The sequence below is a fragment of the Ammodytes marinus genome (genome assembly GCF_949987685.1).
Source record: "Ammodytes marinus genome assembly, chromosome: 6".
Taxonomy (NCBI): Eukaryota; Metazoa; Chordata; class Actinopteri; order Uranoscopiformes; family Ammodytidae; genus Ammodytes; species Ammodytes marinus.
The window spans coordinates 8,259,383-8,271,477 of NC_137235.1; the positions used below are offsets into that span (position 1 = coordinate 8,259,383).

General features: G+C 42.6%; 2 protein-coding genes across 2 annotated transcripts in view; both read left to right on the top strand.

The window, feature by feature from the left end:
* The window catches only part of LOC307251656 (uncharacterized protein), an 8,655-nt gene extending 7,941 nt beyond the window's left edge, over positions 1 to 714 (top strand). Inside the window, exons 10-11 of the mRNA XM_080029039.1 lie at positions 279 to 438; positions 572 to 714. Coding sequence (XP_079885165.1) covers positions 279 to 438; positions 572 to 646 — 235 coding nt within the window. The 3' untranslated portion in view covers positions 647 to 714. The remainder of the gene's footprint in view (positions 1 to 278; positions 439 to 571) is intronic.
* A 4,262-nt stretch (positions 715 to 4,976) lies between these two features.
* actb1 (actin, beta 1) lies at positions 4,977 to 9,258 on the top strand. Its single transcript, XM_080029081.1, has 7 exons — positions 4,977 to 5,077; positions 6,379 to 6,506; positions 6,635 to 6,874; positions 7,459 to 7,705; positions 7,806 to 7,997; positions 8,163 to 8,344; positions 8,583 to 9,258. Exons 2-7 carry the CDS (start codon positions 6,384 to 6,386, stop codon positions 8,724 to 8,726), a joined length of 1,128 nt encoding a protein of 375 aa, XP_079885207.1. The 5' UTR covers positions 4,977 to 5,077; positions 6,379 to 6,383; the 3' UTR covers positions 8,727 to 9,258.
* Positions 9,259 to 12,095: the final 2,837 nt, after the last annotated feature.

A 12,095-nucleotide genomic window follows, 5' to 3' on the forward strand; every position in this document is an offset into this window, starting at 1 on the left:
AAGCAAACAAAATAACAAAACAAAAAAACATGCTGGCTCTCTCAACTCTCTGGTGACTCAGCTGTACCCACTTAACAGCAAAGCAGAACCAAATACTAGTTATTCAAAAATAAAATTTCTGACCATTTCTACTCTTATCTTTAGTGTGTATTCCTTTATAGTTCTTATAGAAAAAATAAATAAACATGTGTCTTTTAAACATTTCCACTCATTGGCACATATACTGTACAGTACAATGTGTGTGTTAAGAACCACTTGGCTTCATCTATTCCTTGCAGCTCACAGTATGGCTGGAGGGGAAGCGAGATGAGCATGGGGGATGGCGTGTTGGACTCGGGCAAGGCCAGTGACCTCTCTGTCTGTAGCTGGCCCGTGGAACCCATTCACTGGACCCCCTTTCCACTCCTGCAGCAACTGGCTTCCCACAGAACACCCACAGTGAGTGTGTGTGTGTGTGTGTGTGTGTGTGTGTGTGTGTGGGTGGGTGTGTGTCTGTGTCTGTGTCTGTGTCTGTGTGTCTGTGTGTCTGCTTTCATTGAGTGATGATGTCATGTGTTCCCTTGTCCACCAGGTGAGGGTGTCGAGGCCACGGTCGTACTGTGAAGGCATGGAGCTGGTAGACATGGGAAAGAGCTGGACTGCTTGACACAAGTAAAGAAGAATATCATTTGTTCTGACACTGTTCTGCTTGTTTGTTTTCTTGATTAAAAACTGTAAAACCATGTGTAAATGTCTACACACGTGTACATTTTCAAGTTTGAATGTACAATCTGTTTCCTCTAACCCTAACCCTCTGATTTTGGATAAAATGCTTTTTTTAAATAACAAAGTGGCTGACTACAAGTCTATAGTGCAGTCCTATACAATGTTTCAATACATATGAATCTCACTCAGGGCAAGAATACATTTATTGTATTTATTGCTCAAAGAAATGTAGGTTCTTGTGCATTTAAAGATGCTACGCTTTCCACTCTGAAGTTTATTTGTGGTGCACATAGCTTACACAAAGGCAGTTTAAGTGCTCTACATAATACATCAAAACAATTGACAGAAATACAGCATAAAACATAAAAACAAAAATTAAGGCATAAGACACAAAATAGAAAATATTTAAACTACAAAAATACAAAATAGGTCAAGATGTAGGTGTAAGTGAATGATGGTCTGAGGGCTAAAAGGGAAATGAGATAGTTAGTTGAGAAGATAGACACTGCTCTGGTCAGTGCACTATACGTTACTGCATAATCTGTTTTTGATTTACGGTGAATATGAACAAAAACAGCAGTTGGTCATCTTAGATTAGCATTCAAAACGTTCAAAAACTAGGAACAGAGGGGAGAGAGCAAGCTTGGATCCGTCAGAAAGTGCCGAAAATCCAACACTAAAGTTCACAAATTAAAACGTTATATCGATGACATACCATAAATTTAAAGGGTAAAAAAACTGAAGTGCAACAAAAAAAAAAGATTGTGGTTTCATAAAGGGGTGATAGGTCAAACTTTCTGGAATATTGTCTTTAAAGTTAGTTTGCCAAGAAACCAGCAGAGATATACAAACAAGAACCATTGTGATAATGATTAAGCTTCAGAGGTGTGCTGGTGCTTGACTTTGGACGCACCCAGTGCAGCTGTTTCCCCCTTCTTCCTGTCTTCATGCAACGCTAAGCTAACGGCTGCTGGCTGTATCTCTATATTTACCCTAAGGGCATTAGAGCAGCATCAATCTTCTCATCTAACTTTTGTGTCTTAGCAATGTGTTCCTACGTTTCTTCTGGAAGTTTTTTCAAGGCAAACCTGGATTACTAGTTTAGCAATATAGGTAACTGCCCTGCCCTGGGTGGGGCCCTCCAATTTAGGTGTCTCTGGGAGAAACCACAGCTTCTCTGGGGGGGTTTATGTCCCTCAATACTGAGAAAAGACCCTTTAGAAACTCCCCTGTCTCAGAATTGTGAAATGCCTAAACCATGGTTTCCACCACATAATTACTGTACTTTCTCTTGTGGTCCTCATCCTAAAACAAGTTTTCTGCCTGTTGGCCTCTATTCTAGTCATGGTTCAAGTTAAGGTCTGTGGTGCATAGTAACTTAATGTTGTTTCTCCATATTTAGTTTGGACCCCAAACCCCTCCTCCGATGGTTAATGGACAACAGATGTATTTACGCTTAAAAGGCTTGAGAGATTCAAAGACGAGTAATCATTTTAACCCTATAGATTGACACAGTTTTTAGTGGAGGATTTTTGTTATCTAAGTATGCACTAATATTACATTTCAAACTGTAATGCACATCCTCTCCTTCTCCCTGGAGCAAACAGGCCACACCTCTCAATGCTTTAGAAACTTAGCTGGAATGTGTTTCCATAAATGACTGGGGAAGACTGGAGTGAAACTGGCAAATATGTGAGCCGACCTTATTGCACTCCTATAATTGTCCCATTCCTGGGAAAAGGAATATAGAAGTGATTTATTCGGCGAGGGAGTGAGTAAGAGGAAATGTGGCGAATAGAGGAAGAGAGTGTGTGTAAGGGAAAGAGAGAGAGAGTGCAAGAGATGGGGAAAGGGATGGATGAGTGAAAAATGGACAGAAGCTACCTGCTAGCTTCTTCCATATACGGTCTTAGTCAGAGACGAGAGCCAGGCCTGTGAATTTTTCTGACTGTGTGAGTGAGCAATGCAGGGAGTGTGTGTGTTTGTAAGACGTGTGTGTGTAAGACGTGTGTGTTGTAATGCATTCATGAGTCATGCATGTCACTGAGTTTTGAAACGACTTAACAAAGGCATGAGTGTCTAGAGGAAATATTTAGAAATGTGTCAGGGAGGAGTCAGTACAAAGTTTAGAAAAGAGAGAGAGATTTTTATTTTATTTTTTATCTCCATTTTTTAATATGAATCTCTGGGTGCTTCTGAAGAATATGGAAATCACGGTCAAAAATGACACACCCAAAGCAACATGCATATTCACACACACAAACACAGCCTTAAAAAGGGAGATTCATTCATTTCCTGAACTGGTCACATGACCCGAGCAGTGCATTCTTCCCCCCATGTGACTTGCTCCAATATCTCCTTATATGGACGTCATCCAAAGGAACTCTTAAAGGGATGGTTGTCCTACCCTGGCTCTATAGTGTGTGTGTGTGTGTGTGTGTGTGTGTGCGTGCGTGCGTGCGTGCGTGCGTGCGTGCGTGCGTGCGTGTGTTTAGTGTCTTATCAAGAGCAGGATAACGCCAGTCTGAAAAGCCAATTCCCTGATCAGCTCATTGGCCGCCCTGTATGTTGCTCTAGCTGCTCCATACCTGGGTGATAAATGGGCGTTTTTGTGTGTGATTGTGGGTCTGTGCGGTCACTTCCTGCGTGCATTTGCAGAAGTGAAGGGCTGTGAAACCTTCTTCCTGTCTCTTTTGGTGAGCCGGCTCTCCCATATATCCTTATTAGGAACACATTGAGCCACTGAGAATTCCTAGTGTAGGTTTATGAGTCTCTGTCCGGTGCCCTTATTGAGTTAAAACAGCCCCCTGACCCACCCACTTATTCTGTGGTCAACTTATTATGAAAGATTTGCATGAGGATTTCCTTATTATCATTAGGAAATACATGACATATTTAGAAATATTTCAGTTTAGGAGTTTCCTATGACATACTTGGGCTTGTGCACGATGAGGTGTATACATACAAAGGCCTATCAAAATGAGTCTCGTTCATGAGTCGTTATTTCACAATATAGGCCCTGCGCTTACATTTCGACACCACTTACAGGTATGTTTCAGGAAATGACACACCTGTCTATTGCATTTCAATGAGGCGAGTGAGGTTGACTGGCCTCCTCCACTCACTTAACCATTACCAAGCAAGTGATGAGAGATAAGAGATTTACAGCCTCCCCCTGTTTACTGTAAACATTCCACAGCTTGACCACAGGTTTCAGTGTGTGTGTGTGTGTGTGTGTGTGTGTGTGTGTGTGTGTGTGTGTGTGTGTGTGTGTGTGTGTGTGTGTGTGTGTGTGTGTGTGTGTGTGTGTGTGTGTGTGTGTGTGTGTGTGTGTGTGTGTGTGTGTGTGTGTGTGTGTGTGACACTGGTATGCCGGGGCAGACGTTCCAGTCAGGGTGTTAACAGCGTTGTCAGTGACCCTGAGTTTCTGTAACCACCCCATGTCCTGGTACTGCTAAGCACGAGTATCTGCAATGCAATGAGTGAGGCTTTGCAAATGCATTAGCACAGCCTTCACTGCAATCCAGCTGTTGCATTCCATGCATAACCTCAACTTCAATAAGATAATTCATGGATCTGTTTGTCTATGTACTGCCCTCAGATATTCCTCCAATGCAGGGAGATATAACAAGGCAAGAGCATGTGTTTATCAATCTGATGTGTAACCAGGACATGTACATATCCCAATGTAGATGATGTCACAGATTAAGAATAATAGGCCTACAGTAAAGACTGAAGCATCTTCAATATGTGCTCATATGCTGATTGCACAAAAAAATCACACATATCAAATGTGTTCATACTCAAAGAACCTGCTAAAACTAATAGGCCTAGGCAACATTGTACATTGAATTATCCTCAATAATAATATGTGTTCATTAGTACAATGTAGGGTTAAAGATTGAAAATAAAATCAGACATTTAAAATGGTTATAATATTCTAAGAATCTGCTGAGTGTTTTACAGCAAGAGTTGCATGATTTCTTGCCTCACCTTGCTCACACGTGTTTATCATCTCCCAAAGATCATAACAATGACGGACATGGCGATAAAAGTATGTTTTATTGAACGCCGGACGACCCCAGGTTGATGATATTGATAGTATAGATACATTATCGTGGTGCTCGTCCCTTCTGTCTCCTCAGAGCGCAGGTCCGGTCTGTGCCAGCGCCACACCCAGTGGATGCGGCAGAACCAATCAGCGAACGCCGTGCGGAAAGTTGTCCTTATATGGAGAGGGGCTGCAGCACAAGCTACGATAAAACCCTGCAATTTATTGGCCTCCATTGCAGTCAAGTTCCGACACTTAATCCTACCGGAGTGTAGCGCTCAGACCCAGTCCTCCCAAACCGAGAAACCCTCCCTCACACAGGTAAGACTACTGCAGGATGAAGGCGATATTAGAAATGTATTTATCTAATCTTTCATGTAAAATGGTCACTACAGTCTAGGCCATTTAAAAGTTGTCACATAGTTTATGCATGGGTTTTGATGTTAGATGATGAAGTTGGCACGTAACGTCAGCCATCCTAAGTGGATTTTATAGCCTACTATTGATATAATATCGTGTAGTTCATATAATTGTATTCAATTGTTTGTTAAAAATATTTCACTTCAGGTGAGAAATGTGTCTGAAAAAAATGAGGTTCATATTTTGTCACGCATAAAGAGTTTGCTGTAATCCATGCATTAAGATTTTAATCAATGTGTGTGAACTAGCCTCACTATATGATGTGGTTTGGTCAACCGGTTACGTTTTCTGTGTGACTTCCATAAGTTGACGCGACCATAGCAACTTAAATGAATTCGGCTATTTTGCCCTCGTACGCACCCGGCAAAGTTACTGTTTAAATGACTGTAAAAGTGCAGACGGGCTACATGTGTTGGCATGCTGTCGTTTCAATATTCACATAACGGATGGATGGGTGTGAAATAACCTGGCTGCCCCACGTTGTCATCACTATCATCAGTTTAACGAATCAGCCTGCGTGAAATAGCTCAACCTTCTCGTTTACATGTAAGCATCTGATGTTGGCACAGTCTCTATCACGCGCACATTGACAGACACGGCAGATTCGATTGCTTCATCCTAAACGATCCAACTGTACAATTGCAGGTGGACTATTCGGTGAAAGGTGGCTTTGGCATTAACTTTACAGCTATGTCAAGAAGTTAGATCCTTTTCTCTCCATAACCTTTTTAACTGATGGTCACGGCACCTGATGATGACAGGGGAGAGGATGGAGGTTTATTCACCTCAGCTGATATTTCTGCCTTGTCTCGCTGTGTCGATGGGTTTCCTAATTAAGTTATGATAAGGCCAGTGACGGGAGTGGCCGTACCGTCGGTGTCATTTGAGGTTTAACGACACACTACTGGGCGGCTTCACGGGCCGGGCTGCCTGCCGCCGTCTCTAAGCTGATCTCACTTTTGCCTTATATGGCCATGGTCAGACCGAGGGAGAAACTGCCTTTGTTTCCCTAGCAGCCATGGATTTGGACTAGGAACTTGCGCCACTGCGACATCCAGCGTCCGCTCTCCACAACGACAAGGCTTTAACCCCATGCAGTTGATGTGTGCCAGATGTAACTCATCACTGCATCAGTTTTAAACTTCATTCTCCCACCCTTATTTTCCCCATCCCTCCTCCTCCCCTTTTTTTTCTCTGAGCAGAAAAAATGGAAGACGAAATCGCTGCCCTCGTTGTTGACAATGGATCCGGTATGTGCAAAGCTGGCTTTGCAGGAGATGATGCTCCACGTGCTGTGTTCCCCTCCATTGTTGGACGTCCCAGGCATCAGGTACACCCCCCCCCCCCCCCCACACACACACACACACACTATTGCATAAATGGCAAAGCTTCTCCCAATAATTTTCTGCGATTTTGATTTTTAACCCGTTCACCTGTTTTTTTTTTTTTTCTCCCTAGGGTGTGATGGTCGGTATGGGCCAGAAAGACAGCTACGTTGGTGACGAGGCCCAGAGCAAAAGGGGAATCCTGACCCTGAAGTACCCCATCGAGCACGGCATTGTCACCAACTGGGACGACATGGAGAAGATCTGGCATCACACCTTCTACAACGAGCTGAGAGTGGCCCCCGAGGAGCACCCCGTCCTGCTCACAGAGGCCCCCCTGAACCCCAAGGCCAACAGGGAGAAGATGACCCAGGTAACGAGGACTGACACACTGAGATTTCTTCCCCCCCCACCCCCACCCCCACCCCCTCAATCACAAACCCTACTCCGCTCTGCTGCAGAGCCCTCCTGTCATCTGAGGCATTTCTTCTTCTTCTTCCTGCTCAAATCTTTTCCATTTCCTCTCCTGCTCCTTCTTCAATCTCCAGGTTTCCTCTGTCCTGTGCTGATCTTTTCATCTGTGCGGACGCTCCAGGTTTCTATCCCTCTGCACTGTGTTGCTTTAGGAATGACTTGTTGCAGCATGGTCACTGTTTTATTTTCCTCTTTACAATTAGGCTTGTTTTAGACTTTTTAAAGTAGATGACAACTATCTAACTACACTGGTGACTGCATGATGTAACGGATGACTGTAGAGCTGTTCTCTTTGTACAGTCAACATGACCAAACTCAAGTAGAGGTTCTTGTAATAACTGGGGGTTTGTTGTAATGGTGTTTGTACTCAAAACAAAACTGCCCGGTGTGCTGTGCTATTCATCTGACTGTACTACTAACCCATACTAGCTTACTTTGACTCATTAGTAAAATGACTCATCTTTGTTGTCCTCTCTCCTCCAGATCATGTTCGAGACCTTCAACACCCCCGCCATGTACGTTGCCATCCAGGCCGTGCTCTCGCTGTACGCCTCCGGTCGTACCACCGGTATCGTCATGGACTCCGGCGACGGTGTGACCCACACAGTGCCCATCTACGAGGGCTACGCTCTGCCCCACGCCATCCTCAGGTTGGACCTGGCTGGCAGGGACCTCACAGACTACCTCATGAAGATCCTGACTGAGAGGGGTTACAGCTTCACCACCACAGGTTAGCAAACGCAACCCCTTACTCCAAAACAAGCCTCATATTTTTAAACCAGGTGGGGAAACGGAACAAAAAAAAATGACCATGTTGTCTTTTCATACAGCCGAGCGTGAAATCGTGCGTGACATCAAGGAGAAGCTGTGTTACGTTGCACTGGACTTTGAGCAGGAGATGGGCACCGCCGCTTCCTCTTCGTCCCTGGAGAAGAGCTACGAGCTGCCCGACGGACAGGTCATCACCATCGGAAACGAGAGGTTCCGTTGCCCCGAGGCCCTCTTCCAGCCCTCTTTCCTCGGTACGTTAAAGTCAGGGAAACTGTCTTCTTTTAAGGCAGAAGTCTTATTTCAATCAGTGCACAGGCTGAAATAGACTTATGGACCAATTGTATGAACTAAGACCAGGCATGAGTTGAGATTTTTATCAACATGAGCAATAACTTAACTCTACTCTCGCTTCCCAGGTATGGAGTCTTGTGGTATCCATGAGACTACCTTCAACAGCATCATGAAGTGCGACGTGGACATCCGTAAGGACCTGTACGCCAACACTGTGCTGTCCGGTGGCACCACCATGTACCCAGGCATCGCTGACCGCATGCAGAAGGAAATCACTGCCCTGGCACCCACCACCATGAAGATCAAGGTAAAACGTCTCCTCATTAATAAGACATGCACCCTCATCTGAGGCAGTGACGCAAAACATGTTCCAGAAAGAACTCTTACCTCTACTGCCACATAGTGGAATAACATGGTTAATGCTGTATTCGTATTTTTGCTTGTATTCGTTTCTTCTTGTAGGATTATTTATAAGTGCATTTTTCAACAGATGTGGATTGACTTAGAAGTATTTTAACACTTTGATTCCCCATTTCCTCCTTCAGATCATCGCTCCCCCAGAGAGGAAATACTCCGTATGGATCGGAGGCTCCATCTTGGCTTCCCTCTCCACCTTCCAGCAGATGTGGATCAGCAAGCAGGAATACGACGAGTCCGGCCCCAGCATCGTCCACAGGAAGTGCTTCTAAAAAGACTATCAGTCCCCCTCCTCCTCCCCCCCCCCCCCCCCCCCAAAACACACACTGCTATAAATCCAAACGACTGGCTCTGCATACACACCTACACCAACACACTGGTGTATGCCGAGCCCACTACACCTTCCCATTTTCCCCTCATCACTATGGCACCACGCCCCCTGATGGGGAGAAACTCTGCAGGAAGTACAGAGCGTCCCAAGGCGGTGTGACTGTGTGAAGAACATGATCATTGTCGTGTTTGTGTAGGTCATTCCAGATGTGTTTGTTCACCACCTTATTTGCCTCTATGAAGGTTTGTTCTCTGGTGGGCCCAATGCTCAACAGACCTGTAGTTTTGCTTAATATGTAAATTATGTAACCTGTTTTGTTTTTGTACCTTCAGCCTTAAACGATACTTGGTCCAGTTTGTTTTTGTCATTATGCAATAGACAAAGCTTCTACCTTGTATGGGGGGGTGTATGAAGGTTTGTGCGAGGCTTTCAGGCCTCCGGTCTACACAACTCAATAAAGCGCACATGTCTGAGCTTCTGGTCCGTCTCTGCCTTTATTCAGCTTGCAAATAAAAAAATAATCTGTTAATCATCCAAGGATTCATATAGTGTAAATCACACACTTGACTCTAATTAGACTTGTTGCTTTACATTGGCATTAAATGTCAAAGGAGACATATTTTAGGTGACCCTGTTAAATTATAAACTGGTTGGATTCTTTAGTTTAAGGGGTTGTGGTGTTTTCAGTGCCATGGACACTTCAATAATCCTGAAATCTTGTTGACATAATTCAACCTGATTGCAGCTTTGTTCTTTAAACTTTTTACAGCCACATGTCAAGCTCACAGGTCTAGTCTAGGGTTGTACTTCAAGGTAGGGTTTTGGTGTCTTACAGCGCCATCATGTGGACAATGTATAAGTGTGTTCTGAAGTAATTTGTTAAACGGATGGTTGTACAATTGAGACCAATTTCTCAACTATCTTAATTGCAGCCCTACATATTTGAAAATGTGTGGCTTAAGGCCATGTACTTTGTGTAGTTGTCTTTTCCCCTTTTGACATACCGTTTAGTTGGAAAACCTACCTTGATAATCAGAATAAGCTTTTCTGGTCTAGGTTGGCTGTTTACCCAAGATATTTAAAATAAAAAAAATTAAACTAATCAAATACTAACATTACAGTGTACAATGAAATACTCAAAGGTTTACAAAATCAGTAATTGTCCACTACAAACAGTCACACCAAGATACGTATTGACGAATAAGATAGCAAAATAACATTAAAAGAAACTGGAGCAAGAGTAAAATAACATACAAAGGAGCAAGAGCCTACAGTAAGTTGTACTCATTCTTTTAAACCCTTTGTGTATGACATTCAACTAATTTTTTTTGCCCTTTATAAATGAGAACTTTCAGCTGAAGTAATGTTATAACAAACCAATAATATGATTCAGATTCAGAAAACTTTATTGTCTGTCGTAACAGAAAATCGTCTATGACGTGGCTCGACATACAAACAAACACGATAATGTAATGATAGGCATTCATACAACATTTATTTCTGAGAGCACAGTGTATAGATCTTAAAACAAGTATAAATATTAAACTGTAAAAATAACAAGATAAAAGCTGTGGATATGTGCAAAGTGTAAAGTGAAAGTGCGTCAGGGTTCATTTGTCCATTGTTCATTGTTTGTTTAGGCTGTTTATGGCAATGGGTATGAATTAGTTTTTGTGTATGTTTTTCCTTGATAGGGGTACTCCATACCGGCGGCCTGATGGCAGAAGTTGGAAGGACTTGTGCAGGGGGTGGGTGGGATCCTGTGAAATGAGGTTGGCTTTCCTTTTAACTGCCTGGCTGTGGAGTGCTGATAATTGAATTTGAGTTTTGCCTGTTATTTTGCTTCCTTGATTGATGATCCGGGAAAGTTTTGATTTGTTTTTGACAGAGGTGAGGGTGAACCAGGATGTGATGTTGAATGTGAGTACAGATTATATGAGTGATTTATAGACAGCTGTTAAAATGTCCTGTCTGACATCAAAGCTCCTGAGTTTCCTCAGGAGGAACAGGCGTTGCTGTGCCTTCTTGTACACAGAGTCTGTGTGCTGGGAGAAGGACAGGTGGGTGTCGATCTCTGTGCCCAGGTATCTGAAGGCCTCTACTTGCTCAACTGTCTGCCCATTCAGCCTCAGAGGTTCAAAGAGAGGTTAGGGGGAAGATGTTTGCCTCCCCCCACAACACAGCTCCTTGGTCTTGGAGATGTTGAGCTCCAAAGAGCTCTCTTCCTGATCCACAGCATCAGGGTGTTGACCTGTTGATAGTAGGCAGCCAGAGAGGGGTTATCCTTGATGTCGGCCACCAGGGCCATGTCATCTGTGTACTTAAAAAGAGAAATGTCACTGTTGTTGTTTGTTATGTTGTTTGTGTAGATGGAGAATAAAATCGGTGATACAAGACTGTATTATGCAAAAACTAAAACATACAAATATTGGCTATAATATAGAACCCATGCATACTACAAAAAACACGCATATTTTAATTTTTCTAGTCAACAGATCAAATGACTTCTGTACATCTAGGGCCAGTTTCACAGACATGGATTAAGCCTAGTCCTGGACTAAATGGAATTTTGAATGGAGATTGTCCATTGAAAGTACAATTTAGTCCAGAACTATGCTTAATCCATGTCTGCGAAACCGGCCCATAGAGTAGTACTGATAAGAAAAAATCAATTGAACTAAAATGAATAATTATGGAATTATATATATATAAAAAAACATACAAAGTAATAATACATTGATTAAATAACACAATTATAGTAAATTCATCGAAAATAAACTGATCAATTTTATTTAAACCACAAACACACATGGATCAAATCTCATCTTGAGAGGTTCTTTCTCAGTCTTATTGAACATGTTAGAAAACACATTTTAAACCCAAATAGATGAAAACTGCAGTGACCACTAAGGATAAAGATTGGGACTCTTTTCTTTGTTGGACTTAAACCTGCAGTGTGTAGAATTTTGGGTTTTATTTCCTAGCAGATTTTGTAGAAAGTAATTATAATATCCATAAGTACATTTAATTTAGTGCATAATAGCTGAAAAAAATGTTTTGAATTATTATTTTTTCCCTTAGAAAGGGTCTCATATATGTCCATATTTCTGCATATTTTGGACCAAGACCTAGTGCTGCCATCTTGAAAGTGTCATTGATGGAATGTCATCAGGTGCATTGTTTAAAATTTAGAATTGTTCTTGTCCTTGAAGGCCACTGTAGCTTCTGTTATTATTCGAAAGGGTTGGGGTTACCCAGGGAGTGTTGCATTCTAGAACTTTGTAGAACTTTCTTGATGATGTCATATTAC